This window comes from Drosophila gunungcola, chromosome 3R (assembly GCF_025200985.1).
Source record: "Drosophila gunungcola strain Sukarami chromosome 3R, Dgunungcola_SK_2, whole genome shotgun sequence".
NCBI classification, from domain to species: domain Eukaryota; kingdom Metazoa; phylum Arthropoda; class Insecta; order Diptera; family Drosophilidae; genus Drosophila; species Drosophila gunungcola.
The window spans coordinates 12,560,230-12,577,743 of NC_069139.1; the positions used below are offsets into that span (position 1 = coordinate 12,560,230).

Here is a 17,514-nt window from a genome sequence, read left to right on the forward strand (position 1 = left end):
TGAATTATGTATTTTTCTGGGGTGTGTTCTCTCTATTTGTTTACCCCTCGCACAAACTAATATCTCAGCAAACAGATTGTTTATGCCTCATAAATGGCTTTTGAAGGAAACCGAATCTGAAACTGACCTATTCCAAGTGGATTTCAATTGCCGTTTCGCTATTAAAACTGATTGTGGAAAGCTAAGTGGCTCTGTGGGGTTATCAAGCCCCCCCCCCAACAACTAATATGTGGGTTAGTGCTTATCGCGGAAAATCCGGGCGAACATCTGTGATCGCATCCGAATCAAGCCAAAAATATACTTTTGTTATTTTTAAGAATTTATTAGCTTTGCATTCGCATTTCATTATTGACCATAAAAAGAACTTCGGGTATATTTATAAACATCTCCGAGAAACCAGGCAGAAAAGAAAGGCGAAAGAAGGGAGCAAAGATCAAGCAAACACCTGCAAAGCTCGTTTCCAGATCATTTGACTTTATCCAACTTTAATTATGGTTTATTATGCAAAACAAATACCCCCACCACCGCACAGAAACAGTCACCAACTGCTCATCAAAATATCATCCTCCGCTTACGTCACAACAGCAAAACAGCAGCCGATTGGCGCCTCTTGGCTATAAATCACATCCCATATTCCCTCTTTTCAGTTATTTAAATAAACTTTAGCGGAAAGGAAAGAACAGAAAAGTTGTGCGGCAAGAAAACAAAAATTTAAATCAAATCAACTTTAGGGGAACTGAAAAATATTCGTCGGTATAAAAACAGTTTGATGTAAAATTATAGGCACAAATTCCTCAACTAGATAACTAGATATACGCAGCACAAACACAAATCTCCTATAAATATAAGCATTTTTCTTTTAATAACAATTTTGTAATCTCTATTATTCTGTTAATAAGACTATCACAAGTTTTTAAAATGAATTTGGTTTCAATTTTAGCACTTTAAACAAAATAAATATTTTCTTTCGCCTTTCAAAAAAGTACTGTCACTCTTTCCTCACCCACTGTTTTTTTTTTGTTTCATATATTGTATTTATAAGAATCAGTCACATGGCATGGCTATTTTTTCCTGTTACTTAAAGCGGCTAAAATTATTTTATCTGTTTAATTTTTATGGCAATTACACGTCCTTGAGTTTGTTGTTTAAATTCAATTTTAAGTTATGCAAATGTTTCTCACAGCGTTTCGAATTTCGGTGTGTGCTCAAGTTTTTTGTAATTTGTTGTATTATCTTGTTAATTAAGCGAGACGGTTTATCAACTTGTTTATTTGGGCATTAAGTTAATCTGCGTTATTTTCAGCTTCTTATATATAAGTCACTTGCTTTAATTGTTGCTATAAATGTTTCATAATTTTTATGGAAGTTTTCTCCCGATGTAAAATGTTAATCGAGAATCGAGATGTTGTTTCCACGCACATTCAGCTGACTCTGCGGTGATTTTATTGTTTGATTTTGACCATAAATTGCCTGCTCATGCATATTTATAGTCGAGAGCTTGAAAACATTTGTGTGGTGTAGAAAATCCAGTTTTCTTTGTTTGAAACTAATTATGTTTTCGCGTCTTAAAAATTAATAATAATTCCCCCATGTCTGCCAACCGTTTAAATATTTCACTCTGAGCGACCGCCAGTTTTCGGTAAAGGTAAATTAATTAATAATTAATGCACAATTCACAAAATTCACTAGTGGAAAATCACGTGGCTGAGCATCCGACTCTGCCGGCAGTTGGAATCGAACTGAATGCGGTTCGCCGCCCATGTGGTTCGCACTCGGTCTATATCTGTATCTATATACTTTCGTATCTGTGTGTAAAACCGGCAAGGCGGTGCGAGGGTGTGTGCGTGAGTGCGCGCCTCTCTGTTTTATATATTACACACAGCGCGAGAAAAATGTGAGCACAACAGAAAATCAAGCGAGCAAAGCAAAACGCTGAGCTAACCAAAAACAAAAAGTTAGCCCAACAATTGTGCCTAGATAACCAAGTCTGAGTTGATTAGGGCCCTGCCAAGGGCGGTTAGGGGCGTGACACGTGGTCAACTGACAGTCTGAACCAACTTTAAACCACTTTCTGTTTTTTGAACCATTTCTGGAACTCTCTCTGCCGCTCTCGGTTGCCCAACGGAATATGGAATTACAGTCCTCCTCTTTTAACGCAAACCACCAATTACCTTACATTTTGTCTTTTGCAACTCGAAACTTCATTTGATAAATAAAAAAATCATAGGTGAAGTTGTACTCAAACCAGTAAGGAGACTGAAGATAGTTATTTGTTTTCCTTGTAGTTTATTTTTTAGATATAGCATTTAGGAAACAGATTATTATGGCTTTTGGAATTAAATAAATTATCTACAATTTAAGACCACAAAATTTATAATTCCATTCCCAGTAGTACATAGTTTTGGAAGTTTGTTTTTACTTTGGCTTTTTCCATGAGTGCGTTTTCTAAAATTCAATTTATAGACTAGGCTAGTAACAGACTGACAGAAGGTCTAATGGCGGAGAGGTTTCACTGTACTTTTACTGCCTTGTTGTTGTCTTACATGGCATTAACATTTACATTGCCTTTATTGTGATTATTTTGTTTTTTTGCTCGTTTTGTTCGTTCTGTCAATTCTAATGCTCTTTTTGTCGATTCTTGCTGTGCGTGCCATAACGCACGTAGGCCGAAAAGACCAACAACAGTCCAAATATTTCGCCCTTAGCATGGGTGGTGCTCACCCCCTTACCCACCCCCCTTGAAAATCAGTCTCTCTTTCTCCCAGTTTATTTATCTCAATCTGTTTGCAGACACCGAGTCTATTCTACTTTTCTAGCTGCGCGTCGATGTTTTTATGCTATTGGCTCGAGAAAAAAGCATAATTGTGTTATTCCACAGCTATAAAAAATAATATAAAACAAGCCCACACAATATTGTCACTGTCTGGCCTGCCTTCAACATCAATGTCGGCTTGAGATTTGATTGTGGGCACAAAATCTCCAAGCTCGACATCCTACCGTACTCAATCTCTCTCCCTCTCTTACCCTCTCATTCTCTCATTTCAATTGTATTACGTCATGAGCTCGAGACACTTGATACGGAGGCAGTAAAAGGGGTAAAGCAAAATAATAATAAAGCAAAAAGACCAAAAAAATAAACTAAATAAAAATGCATCAACGAGGGAGAGAAGCAGTGTTGCCCACTCTTGCTTTCGAAATGTGTCGAAATCTGATCTTAAAAGTAGCTAAACAGGGGTTGAAAACAAGCTTTAAATAAAATACATAGATGAAACACTCAATTTTTTTGTTTAATTAAGCCTCAATCATTTTATAGACAAAAAAACCATATAACATTTTGTTTTTCTATTCAAAGAATGTGAATTTCAAATAAAACGTATATTTTAATTGTTAGATTTACTAGGACAAACTCCATTTCCCCTTCTGAAATTGATCAAGCAAGGAATTCAAGATACTAAAAAATAAGTTGTCTATAGTCAAAAAGGTTCGTATTTAACTGCTGACGAATTTTGTGGATCGGCTAAGAAGAAAATCTTGCTAGAAAATAGCTGAAGTTTCAACACTAGGAAGGGAGCCTGTTTGCATTTTTTTACTTTTGCTTTTTCGCCTGACATTGAAACTGCAGCTTAGCGTAAGGAAGAAAAGCAACAAAAAGTGCAGCCTGTACACGAAAACTTTCAAGGTCAGCCGAAGGGTAAACACATCCCAGCAACAGTTAGTTTGGCCTCTCTCGCTCGCACACTGCAGTCGAACAAAGGTCTCTCTCTCTCTCTCTCTCTCTTAATTATTTTTTTTTTCGGCGTTTCATGTAAACAATATTTTTGGGGCTCTACGGTGACCGCATTTCACTGTTGTTTTTGGTTTTCTATTTGCTGATAATAGTTGGTTTTAATACAATTTCAATTGTGTAAAATAAGGAAATTGTTGTGACGGCGCATTAATATCTTATATTTATTCAGTTGTTATAATGGCTAATTCGTAACTTAGTTGTAACGATTACAAAACGAAAAACATTTATACTTTCATAAACAAATAAAAGTTATCTAATAAATTCAGAGGGTTAAGTTTTGGAAATTCGAAGAACCGTCGTACCCAACATATTGTATGAAAATCAAAACTTAATTTAATTAAAATGTTAATTACCCGAAATTCTTTGAGACAAACGGGTTTTGTTATTTAAAAGCTAGTTTATTAAATTACCCCTCTTATGTTGCCTCTTATCGGGTTTATCAATGAATAGCAAAAGTATTCCCATACGACAGATGTTCCCACACCCACGCAATCGAATTTAGTACTTTCCGACGTCTTGTTTATTTATTTTGGACAAGCTTCTACGTCCGTTCTTGTGCGGTTCCAATCGAAATGAATAATAAATAAAAGTGTTAAATGATTTTAGCATTTGGCATTTACATATGTAAAACATTTTGCTTGCCTATGCGCAGCTAGCTACAACTCCACTTAAGCTGCCGCTGCTGAATTTTATTCGTTTCTTTGTTTTGTTTTACTTTTCGCAGTTTGTTAAAGGTTTTTTTTTTGTTCGGTTTTGCGTTGTTTTCAAAGTCAAGGTTAATTTGACTTTGTCGCTTTGCTGTGGAACGTTTAAATTAAGTTCTGTTTATGAGTTTTGTAAATGATTATCTTTTAAATTTGCAACCTGGTACTTGCTGTTCTAATAATATTCGTAAGTTTGTTATTTAGCTGTAAATGGTACTCACTTTGTACAGCCAACTGTTGTTGATGCGCCGCCGCGCGCTGTAAATGAAAAATAAAATAATTTAGTTGAATATATATAAGCTAATTTGAATGGATTCTAACATTTATATTAAAAAAACAATGAGATAGGGTTATACCACTTCATTTTTACAGGATAGTAAATAGTTCGATTTTTTGCAGTTTTTTGAAATTTTTAAATTTAGAAAAATTAAAAAGAAATATTATTAACTTCCTAAGAATTATTTAACATTATGTGAGAGATTATTTATTTTTATTTTAAGTAAAAAAAATATAAAGTAAATTTAAAATGAATAAATAATATACTCAGATATTTAAAAACAACATTTTAATAACTGTATTAATATACATATACATAATACATATTTCTAGTTCTTAATTAACACTTTAAACTAGGATGTTACTAAATTATGATATTCAATGGGCTGCAATCCTTACATTATTGACCATCATGGCCCGAATTCCTGGTAGGGATTGCACATCAAGGGAGTGGCTACGGCCCCGCCTCGTTTTTATGGTGGGCGAGACGGGCGGTGGGCCGGGTGAGGTGGGCGTGGCGGAACTGCTCGAATGAGTGTGCCGATATATCCAACGCTTCACCGCAGACATATTGTCACAGTATTATAATATAAGTTGTTGTTATTTTTTATTATTATCACCTTAGGTGATTCATATTCACCAAAATTCACCTTTTGTTTTTATTAATCAGTTGTTAAAGAAGTTTATCTGCTCAAGAAACCAATTTTTAATTTGAATTCAGATAGTAACGGTTTGTTTGACCGCATTCACTGCTTGATTTTCAACTGCTTGTTATGTTTGCTTTTACTACTCAACGCTAGATGGCGCCTGTGGTGCCGTTTCTTAATGAGTTTTTTCTGCTTTTATTTTGTATCCATAAATATAATTAAATTTGTTAAGTATTTATATGGGTTTGCCCATGTCAGCCATAAATTATGTAAATTTTTCTGCTTTTGCCGCGGGAGAGAGTCAATTTATGTATATTTTTAAATTACCCGGCAAGAATTTTCCCTGATTTTTCGCCTTTGCGGAAATGAGAAATAAATGAAATAATGACAATGTCGCAGAATTTTACTGGAACAGACATAATTATCACCAGCTGTCTGCATTTTATCACCTTTTCCCATCACCCCGCAAATTAATCCTTGACCCCGAAGTCTTTTAATTAACAAATAAGTAAAAAAACATGCTCATTCAAAAAAGAAGAAACTGATGACGCATTAAAGTTGATTGAACGCGGCAGAAAAGTTCAGTGGATTTGAGGAAAGGCGTGTTTTTCTTGGTTGATTGCTTGCTGTCGTGTGTCGTCTAATTGAAATTGACAAAAACTTTGATTGAAAGGTGCACACAATAAAGGAAGACTCAATAAAAAAAGGCAGTCACGAGACTAGAAAAAGGCGATTCTACTATGCAATGAAAACCAATTTATACTGGGACACAAAAAAGAGTTTTTCGACACGGAAATATTTTAATTGTGCCAATAGGTCAAGGGCGTAAGACGACGAAGAATTGGATTAGAACAAATATAGATTTACTTAAGAATGGGATGAAGGAGTTAATGCTTTTAGGAACAATAAACAAAGCAGCTTTTGCTTCTAACTAAAATTATCAACACTAATTCTTACATCATTTTAAACCTTATTCTCAAGTGGCTTAAATAATTCACTCAGAGTCTAAAAAATTTAGGTGCTACATACCAAAATTTCTACACTCAAAATTGTCGAGGGCCAAAACCGCATATTCTATCCCAAATAGAATATGTATATTATATTCTCAAAGCAAGTGAGGAACAGACTAAATTCGATGCGAGAAGCTCATGCAAATTTATAAAGCACAAATAAATATTACACAATCTTAGTTAATTCTCTAACTTAACACCTGCCAAAGTCTCAAGATATTGATAATTTTTTAACAAAGTTCTGATTTCTACACGCATGTAGACGTATACTTAATATTGTCAACTGTAGCTTTTGCGTTCTTATCTCATTTTGATTGTTTTGTTTACCTATTCCGGTGTAACTTTGTTTTTAGCACGACAAACAAGCTACGAATATAATACACGTAAATAATAAAAGTATAATTAGCCTTTATGCGATTGCTTTCCATTTGGAAATACTTAGTTTGCTTTCATTTCTATTAGCTTTTCTTTGCTATGATCGTTAATATTGTTAGAGAAATGCGCGGAAAAATTTATAAATAAATAATGGACTAGCAAAACAGGCTCTGAGATCAGACAACGAAACGCAAACAGAATGTAAAAGTCATTAACGTTAATTAGCTGTTCGAGCAAAGGCAAACACAGCCAAAGCAGAAAGGAAGCAATAGTGCTTGAAAGGGTTTGCCGGAGGCAGCAGATGGAAAAATGGACAGGGAACTGGACCAAATATCACTATTTAGTTATAATAAAATACAATGCTGTGTGGTTCCATTTGGCGTTCCATGTGTGGTTGGAATTCTGCCAGGTCCACCAAGTCCACCAGGTCCACATTCAAGAACACCGAATTTAGAAGCTTTAAATTAACATTGCGTTAACAGGGGCATGTTAATTTCCAATGGGCATGTGACCAATCACGAAAAAGATTTCTACTAAACCAGAAGAAAGAAAATCGCATTTATGTAATTCTTTCCGGAAATTAAAGATTTTTTTCAGGTTAAATCAAAATTAATTCACAGTCTCGACCACTTCTTTGAATAAAGTTTATTTTAAAAATATTTTTAGATAAATACAATAGGTTCTGAATTTCTCGCATAAAATGTGCTTATAAAATTTAGGTGTAAAAAATTTGGTTGCCTAGATTTTGATTAATGAAGGAACTGGAATTATAACACTTCCCCGACTTTTTTTGGTCAACGAAATTTCGAACCCAATCAGACGCGCTTATAAACTCTATATATATCCGAAGTAATATATATTTTTACACATTCCTAATCAAGCTTCTCCCACCATAAAACAAACTTCCACATTAACAAAAAAGCTTCTACACCCGTCAAGTGGTTGACCTCTAAGCAAGTGAGATAAAAATCTAAGTAAAAACAAATAATAAGCACTAAATATTAGTACATAAAGAGAACAGAGAAGAGTGTTCACTTTTGACAAATGATTGATTAACAAGCACAGCCAAAAAATAATGAAGAGAACAAAAGCCAAATACAGAAATAGAAAAAATAAAATAGGCAGACGCAGAACAAGAGAAATGTTTGCCTGAAATAATGCACTTTCTTTTCACTTCCTCGTGGAAGATGAAAACGGTCAGAATCCTAAGTGGGCATATTCCATATAGGGAATGCTGATTTTGATCAGACTGATATGGTATGAGCTTTCAGACTAGGCATCACACTTCATTTTCCATTCGCTCGATATTTGGAAAGTAAAAGGGTGTACAGAATTCGATTTAAAGCATGTAATAGGCAAAAAAAAGCGATTGCGGCGAAGCAGGACTTAATCATCAGACTCATCAGAAGAGACGATCATCTACACACGCCCACAATCGCCATTTCTAAGAAATTATGGTATATAAGGTTTTTGGTCCTATAAATGGGTTTGGCCAATATCTATCTTCAAATCTAAAAATTCCAAATTCATTTAATTACTTATATGGGTTTTTCTAAATTTTTTATCAACGGGTTAGTAAGGGGTATCTGGTAGTCGAGGTATACAACTCGTTTTATTTTCAATCTATTCAATTATCAAGTGCAATTATATATTGAGTGTATTCCCAAGTTATCTGCCAAAATTCTCCATTTAATTTAACCGCCCTTACTTGCATTTATCTTATCTGCCCGTCCGCTTTCCGTTGTATAATTTAAATTAATTCAACGCCGCTTTCGCTTCCCCAACTGAATCTTCCTTATTGTTGATTTTATGGCTAATACTGATAAGTTGTAGTTTTTTCACCCATTTTCTTTTTGCAAATAATACTCTAAAGCTTATCGCAATGCTAAGTAATCGTAGGAAAAGTGCCAGAAACTAGTGATATCATCCATTGGGATGCCATAAAGTAGTCAACAGTCAGTCATAAGTAATGACCAACAAATTAAAAGAAAACAATGTCATTGCGTGGAAAATTTCCTAGTATGAGCAACAGCTGCGGATCCTCACAGAAAAATTTCAAACTATTGGGACAAATTTTAAAATCTTTACTGAAATAATTGAGTCATTGCTGCGAAGCTTAAAAAAAATGGACAGAACTCTAATTTACTTTTAAAGTTCGGCAAATTGTCATTCGACCAAAAAAAAAACGACATACAAAAGTTAACCCCTGCTCACTTTTTTACACATGTCTCGGCATTCTAAAATTGGACACTTAACAAATTAGCAACCAAAGAATTGGCTTAAAGGCTTCAAAAACAACGAACCCAGCAAAAACCACACCAGCAGCTATTATTTAGCGAATTTCATGTATACGATAATAGAACAATAACCACAACAGCAACAGAAATACTGATCACATGCTGGCTATTTATTTTGTTGGCTTTTTCTTTTCTTTTCTATTTCTTTCCGCACTTTGTGTTTATTTCCATGCCTTTGAGATTGCTTTTAATTAAATAAGAGAATTGCATGAAGATATTGTAAAAATTATGAATTTGCCGCGTGAGTTTTGCCAATGAACTTGAAAATTAAAAACACAAATTGTCCGCCAAAAAAGCGGAAACACACAGTGTTTAAATTAAATTAATTGCTACGGCACATTAGAACTTAAATGGCAACAAAAATAAAACGGCACAAATTTGGTTGATTTGAAATTAAATGTTGATTTTAAAATAAATAAATCCCTTTTTTTGGTGTGCCAGAAATATAAATATTGTTTTGTTTATTCTATGGGTGTTCTATTCTAAATTTAACAATATAATATCATTGCAGTCCTTTTATTTTATTTTTAAAATTCCAAATGTTTTCTCACACAAGCACCCCAAATTTAATTTGTAATTTTTGCGGAAATTTACTAACTGGTAAATTTAGTTTCATTTTAGCATTGTCACCATTTTTTTTATTTATATTCATTTATAATTTACATTCGCTTTAAACAGCTTTTTGGTAATAAATTATTTAAAATAGCACTCCAGACACACATTTTATGTCATTTCAAACATTTGGTTTTCAATAGCTTTCTTGCCAAAGAAAACAGTAAATAAATATAAACATTCGATGTCAACACACGGACGCGATTGGCTCATCTCTGTTTTGGACAACGTACAGATTGAATAAATACACTGCTACTAATATTATTATTTAATATCGAGGGAAGAAGCCGAAGGAATCAGAAGGCAAAGAAGACGCGCACAATTCGTCGCTCGGCCCGTTCAATTGGAAATGCAAGTGAAAATAACAACACAGAGCGGATCGGCGGCGAAACTAAAAAAAAGTTGAAATGACGACGACAGTGGCAAAAGCGGCGACGCTGGCGTATACGTAATATACGTATGTGCGCGACTTTTCCGCAAAAGTCCAAAAAGTGCTAGAGAAATGAGAGAGAATCGAAGAAAGTTGAGAGCGTGCGTAAAACAGCTGTTGGCGATCACCTGTTAACGAGCTTTCGCTCTCAAGGATTTGATCATATTCTTTTCACTTAGAAAAAATTAGAACTTTTGCTTTCAAAAAAAATAAAAGTTTATCTATTTATTTATCTTTATCTTTAACTTTAACATTTATTTTATCGTTGGAATAGATCCTAAAGTTGATGTTTCTTAAAAAATAAATGGATTTTTTCAATTCAATTTGAAAAAATTAAAGCTAGCTAAAATTCAAAATATTTTTCTCGATGTGGAATAACTCTGTATTTAATAAATTTCTTAAAAGCTCTCAGCACGCGTTCAGTTCTGTCGCCTCTTTTATGATAAGCGATAAAAAAAAACACAAAAGCGCAGCTTATCAATCAAATCGCTTCAGGCCTATCGCTTCAAAATCAATAATGGCGCATAATTATTTTTAGGCTGGATGATTATTAATGACGCCTCCTTAGCGCTGATAAGGCTCTCAAGTGGACTTTTCGAGACAACATGGCATTTGGTGATGACAGTCCGGAAATTATTTAATCTCACTTTGCTATCAATAAAAATGGATGTGATTAGCCTTATTTATGAACTCAGTGTTTTTGCTACTAAATTAAATGGTTTTGATTGTTTGGGATCACTTTAATGTTGAAATTTATTGAGAAACCAATGTTTTGTATTGTGAGAGGTCAACAGAAAAGAACCCTTTTGTAAATGCTATGATGGATATTTTCAAAAAGTAAGCAATCCGATTTGTTCCAAAATACCACAAGTCCCAGTTAGCCTGCTGTACATCCTTAGTAAATGCTAACTAGTCTCAAAATCTTTGCTATTTTAATGTTTTATTTTTCCCAAAATAAGATAATTGGCGGGCTGCCAGACTATGAAATAAAGAGCAAGTTCCCCCGGGTTGCCAGACTTGCAAACTCGAAAGGAATAGCGCGGACACACACCGCCGAAGTATGTCCCGCAGCAGACCGGTAGGTGGCGGGCCTGTGATAGTGGAGACACGAACCGATAAATAGCCAAGCCAATCGATAAAACTATTTAAATTTAAATTTTGGCGGTAAGGGTAAAATAAACTTATTTTAACCATATTTTAGCATACATGATTTGAATCGATCCTTTTAGTTTGTACCTTTATGCAGCAATGTAGTAAAATAGTATCGTGCCAATAGTTTCGTTTGTTCTTGTAACAACTCTTTAGACTACACTAACTTAAAATCCTTAAAAAAGTGATCAGTAACTTACCGCTTTGCGTTTGTCGGCTTCGCTGACGACTGAACTGGAGCGATGCCGGAACAGATCCATCACCTTGGTCATGGGGGACCGTTGGGAAGCGTTCGGTCTCACCGCCGTCACCGTGTGGTAATACTGTCCGGAGAACAAACAAAAAATTAGTAAGGGGAAAATCCAGGATTTGAGGATTACTCACCTGCGCATCGCTGCCTTGATGCGGATGGGCGCTGCCGTCTTTGTACTTGCTCTTTGCGGTAGACTGAGTGCCATCGGCACTCGTTATCGTCACGGCGGGATGCTGTCGATGGCTAAAGTTCTGCATGGCCACCTTCATGGAGTTCATAAGGCCACCGGCTCCTCCCGCTCCGCCTGACGCCACCGCCGCCGCTCCTGCTGATCCTGCTGCTCCGCCGGCTGCTGCAGTGCTCGGGGCAGGAGCCGTGCCTCCGGATACGGAATATGTGCTGCTGGTGGCGCTGCTGTCTGCGGAGGACGGGTCCAACAGGTGCTTCTCCTTCTGCCGCTTGGCATCCGATTTCGCCCGTGGCCGGAACACATCGAAGATTGTGGGTCGTCGATTGGGTGACGCTATGCCATGCACCGTCGACTGATTGAGCACGGGCGAATCCTCGCCGCTCCGCCTCCGCTCCAGCGAACCGGATCGCGATCCAACTCCCGCCATGGCCATCCGCTCGGTGCTGCGTGAGATCTTCTCGCTGTGACGGTTAAACTTCTCCAGCTTGGCCGCCTCGCGTTCGATCCGTCTCGCCGTTTCGCGTTCCAGTTTGCGGGCTTCCTTCTCCCGTCGCGACTGCTCCTTCTCCTGGCGACTGTGGGTAAAAGGGAACGATTAGAAGGGATTTCATATTTTAATAATCTCGATGAAATGGCACTAAACGCTAAGCATGATGCTTACTGTGGACTAAATAGTGTGCTCGTTATAGATTATAGGTTATACATTTACATTAATTTTTATTTAAATTTTTAATTATTGCAATAAATATTGTAAAAATACTGATTGAATACTGCAAGATGTTTAATACTATTCCTGGGAAAAAATTTTAAAAGAATTTATTCCCTTTCAACCTTTTTTAGTTGAAAGGGATTTTGCTATTTTATTAAGCCAATTAAGTTCAGTTGTGGGGAGCTGATATTTTAATTGCTTTTATATAAAATATCAGAAACAATTGTCTGATAAGCCATTATGGTCGGTTTTAGACGAATGAAAACATTTGATCCACAGTTGATTTTCTCTATTTAGTCCAGTGTTAAGAAAACCTTCTTGTTTGTGGCAACTCACCGCTGTTCCTTCTCCATCTTTTTGTAGGCCTTCTTCGCCGCCTTGGCATTTGGCTCTGCGGGGGCGCTGGAAGGTCGGGATCCCGGCATCCTTCCTCCGAGGCTGCCATCCTGCTCCTGAAAGCGAACATGACGTTTTTGCGAATTAGTTTGCGGTTGAGATGGCTGAATGGTTGGATTCGAGTTGGCATCTAGTAGCTGGCTTTCGATTTCGAGAGTACTTTGCATGTTTCTGGCGCCGCTGGCCAAGGCAAACTAAAACTAAAGGCTGATAGGAAAGACCAGCTGAACGGCATTATCCATTATTCCCTGTATCCTTTCACCTCTCCCACTTGTTTGTCCCATCCGTCGCTCTCTTTCCAGCAGCTGCAATTATTGCCGAATTGTCTACAAATACAATTTATTCGCCGCAATACACAATGCTCAATAGACAATATAGTGGCGTAACCGGAGGGACGACAATTGGAGGAGCAGGCGACACCCGATGCGTCCGTTTAATTGGGCCAAGACGGAGGCAAAAGGAAGACCTATCCCGCCTTATGCTTGCCAATCCTGTGGCGCCTTCAATTGAACTTAATCAATTTATTTATGATTACGCAAAATTGCAGTCGATTGTGGGCCATGACAACAGTTGCCACGAAAGCAATATCTCAATTATACTAGGAATTTAGGGAATTAAACACAAGCTAATGGATTCAGTCATGAAAGCTTGATCAGAACAAGAAGTTAATACATGTAGATCACACTTTTGGGGCATCTTCCTTTCAAAAACAATGATGTTAGTGACAAGCTTATTTTGATTGATGATCTGTCAACTCCACAGTCTTATAAAGATTTCTTAAGAATGAACTAACTACCCAGTTTATTTGCTTTACTAGAAATCAATTTCTTCATGTGTTAAAAAAATTTATTAACGTATAAATTCACTAAGCCGTTTTTTGTTAATATTTATTGGAAATAATCGTGAGCAGTTTACTTAGTATTACAACAAGGAATATACCAAGTGCTTACCAAATATCTGTTCGTTAATAAACTAAGTGTGCATTAAATAAAAACTGGCTATGATCAGCTCAAAAATGTAGAGAATAAAATATTTTAAGACCATTTGATTTAATATGAAACTAAGTTCACAAAGAAACTGAACTGCCCATTTTCTTTATTTGTTAAAAACTTTCACAACCATAATTTAGCGTTTCCCTATATTAACAATTGTTCACTTGAAATGAAGCCCAGACGTCGAAGAGGGAAAAGATTTTGATCGGAGGCAGCAAACACCTGTATTTGAATTATTTTTAGCAAAAACTACAAAGAGATCGATGCCGAAATGTTGATTTTTTGTTGGTTTTGCTCAGCTTTATCTTTATGGCCAAAGGTTTCATTACCAAAGTGCCGAGTCACGTGCCCCGAGGGACGCAGACCACTTTGGTGAGCTAACAACAAAAGCGGGCTAACAAAACACAAAAAAAAGGCCAAAACAGAAGCTCACATCTTGGGTAAATGTGGAAAATGTGTGTGATTCAGCGGAGCAGGGGCATGGTATCAGCTGTTTGGCACAGTCTAGTTCAATATTTAAACAGTTATCAAATAATTCAGATGGTGGGTTCGGGAAGACTTCCCTTTTAAGTTCTGGGAGTGGCGAACTGGAGAAAGTTGACGTCATTGTTTGCCAAGACCAGGTAAATACCTGCCTATATATATATATATATATATATGGAAATGTTATACGCGTATTTAAACGTACGCGATATGTCTGCGTTCCGTCAAAACAAATAAGAAGCAGCGAGTTCCAGCTCGGCCCGGGACTGTTGACAAATTGTGTCATGATAAGAGGAGAGCTGCCACCCAGCTCACGGTGTACAGATACAGATAAATTCCCCGACTATACTATATACAGCCTACATGTGTGGCACGATAAAAACAAGCCCCGAAAAGCTGATTTTTCGCCGTGTTTACCTTTTGCTCAGACAAATAAACTCGAAAAGGCCGAAGAGGCAGCTATAGACAAAGGTGTAACAATTCGTACGCCTCAACTACCTCTTTCTTTTTCCGAACTATAAATAGAAAACTTTATGAGTATCGTAAAAGCAACGGCGCAGTCGAATTATTAATATTGAATAACCAAAATGTAAGACCGCAGATCCCAAAAAAAAGTTCAGGTCAAGATTGTATAGATTGTAAATAAAATAATATAATAATTCATATTACTTAATGGGGTCCACATAAACTATCGCAATTTTTAATTGATAATAAGGAACACTTACTTAATGCTGTGAGCTAAAAATACGTTTTTCGAACGATGTATTGGACCAGTTCTTATGAAATCATTGACTCAACGCCCTTCCCTTTTTTCTGTGTCAGATCTTTCACTACCCAATTTATACTCGCTAAATGATTTAATAATGAAAACTGCACATTAATCGGATGACGTCAGTCATATCTGTGAATATAAAGATTACACACAGCCCTGTTTAGCTTCTATGATGCTAAGGCTCTAGTTTAGCGGTGGACTTATGGACTTTGGATTTTTACTACCTGGCTGCCATCTATTTTTAGTAATATTGTCAATGTCTGAAATAGCACACAATCTTCCTTCTGATTGTGTATAAATGTATACATGAAGTCGTTAGATTTTCAGGCGCCATCACTTACATCATCTGAGACAGAAACCGAAACGGATCCCGAATTGGTCAGCTGGCGGGAGGGACTTGTGGTGGAGGCACCGCTCTCGGTCCTCAGCAAACGGGGCATGGTCGAGGCCCCTCCCAAGGAGACGGGCCTCTGCTGCTGCTGCTGCTGTTGTTGTTGTACAAAGGACGGAGGAGCTGCCGGGGCAGCAGTGCCCAATCCACCATCCTGCCGCCGTATCCAGATCTCGTCGAGTTCCCGTTCGCTGGGCGTGCGCGGTTTGTTGGCTAAACTATTTGTATCACAAGTGAGGCTTTGGTGATTGCTTGGGCCGAGTCCAATCGTATTCAGGGCCACATTGCTTTGCGCCGGCGTCCGAATCTCCACCAGCGATGGCTCGAAGAACTGCTTGGACAGATGCGGGGCGGCGACGGGAAACCGATTGGAGCCATAGCGCTGGGAAAACAAGCCCTGCACCGACGAGTAACCCCCGAAGCTGGAGGGAAAGCTAATGGTGTGGGCATTGGAGCTGGCCTTCAGCTTGCTCAGTTTCTGGGCTTCCACCCGCAGTTCTGGTGTTTCTTGGGCGAGGGTCACCTTGAACTTGCCCTTGATGATCAGCGGCGGCTCGGAGGGCAGAGGAAGTGGGGAAACTGGGGGTTCCTGAACCACAGGAGCCGGCGATTCCTGAACCACATCCACTCGGGTGGGCATGGGACTGGGTGGATTAACTGGAGGTGGAGGCGATGGTGGTTCCTGGGTGTGTAGTAAAGCCTTCAGTGCCTTTGGTAGAATCGTGGCCGGGATGGGAGGCGGCGGCGGAGGTGGCGGTGGAGGCGCCTCACTCTCCTCAATATTCCTCGTATTGATCCTATCGATTTTGTGCATAAACTGCTGCCTCAGGCGCTCTAGATCCTTGAACTTCTCCTTGGAGGCCTCATCCTGCGGCGTGGGCGGCCGTGGTGGCGCCTTGGAAGCTCTCTCGGCTTTAGTTAGCTCACCAAGAGTAGGTCCTCCGGCCAACTGGGTCTTGTCACCCTCATCCTCGTCGTCCTCCTCCTTGCACTGCGACAACCGGCGACGTTCGATATAGGGAGGTAGCAGGTAACCAGGTCTTTGGTGACCCGAATAGAGATCGACCTTGGCAAACTTGCCGCTGAGACTGAGTCCCAGACTGGAATGCACCTCGTCCCCCTCATTGTCGTCATCGTCGTCATCCGGATCGTCCTCATCGTCGCTGCTGCTGCCACTGCTGCTGTGAAAGTCAAAGGAGTTCGATCGGGGCAAGCACTTGAGCATCTCGGAGTCGATGTGCTGGCCATGTAGTGATCCTGGCAAGCCCCTCATCCGCTCCTCCCGCTGCTGCAGCACTTGTCCCAGGCTGCCGGAGGAGGCGGAGTCCGTGATCTGCTCATTGGCACTCGCCTCCGAGTCCGATTCATAGCCATCGAGGACACCCTGCTCCAGGTCATCCATGGTGGACTCGAAGGCGCACTCGAAAGTGTCCTCGTAGGGAAGGGCAGCTGGCAGCTTCTCGGGCTGATCCTGCTTCTGCTCCTTGGCCTCGTGGCCCCCATCCTCCTGGGTGCCCATGGCTGCTGCATTGGCCAACGGCTGCTGCTTCACTTGCTCCTCGATGAAGTTGCAGTTCGTGGCCATTTGGTTATTTTGGGCTATATCTTTGGATTATTGCTCTTGCTCTTCTTCTGCCGTAACTCACAATGGTTTATCTCTCTGCGCTATGCAAAATATTTTCTTTTGTACGACATTGATATGCCGCCTTCTTTGGAAATCTGAAAGAAGATTTTTGGATATCAATAAGCTGCCCCAAAGCTCAACGCTTAATGAGCCTTCAATTATTCCCTTTCTGTTGATATGAGCTGTGTGACACTTTTTTTTCCACCTATCAATATCAGTCAGTTTATCAAAACAAAATTCAGTCCAACAAAACTCAGCAAACATTCTTCAAGAGGTGAAGGTCGTCCAATTTGCCCCAAGAAAAAATGGAGCAAAACCAAAGCTAATTTCATTATTTACGCTTCGTCATCGGCGTGGTTGTTGAAGGAAAAACAAAAGTCAAACACGAAATTAAACAAATGGAAAACTAAAAGCAAC

The 17,514-nt window shown here is 38.5% G+C and overlaps 1 protein-coding gene across 8 annotated transcripts in view; it reads right to left on the bottom strand.

Annotated features, from left to right (window-relative positions):
* The window catches only part of LOC128252616 (5'-AMP-activated protein kinase subunit gamma-1), a 64,157-nt gene that overhangs the window by 22,549 nt on the left and 24,094 nt on the right, over positions 1-17,514 (bottom strand). For 3 of the 8 annotated variants that reach the window (XM_052980491.1, XM_052980490.1, XM_052980489.1), the window contains exons 3-7: positions 15,424-17,192; positions 12,776-12,891; positions 11,672-12,305; positions 11,488-11,610; positions 4,713-4,749 (exon numbers count right to left, since the gene is read on the bottom strand). In XM_052980491.1, coding sequence (XP_052836451.1) covers positions 4,713-4,749; positions 11,488-11,610; positions 11,672-12,305; positions 12,776-12,891; positions 15,424-17,058 — 2,545 coding nt within the window. In that variant the 5' untranslated portion in view covers positions 17,059-17,192. Of the gene's footprint in view, positions 1-1,601; positions 1,758-4,712; positions 4,750-5,166; positions 5,461-11,487; positions 11,611-11,671; positions 12,306-12,775; positions 12,892-15,423; positions 17,193-17,514 lie in introns of those variants that run through there. The other 5 variants (XM_052980494.1, XM_052980492.1, XM_052980493.1 and 2 more) reach the window with 3 other exon arrangements.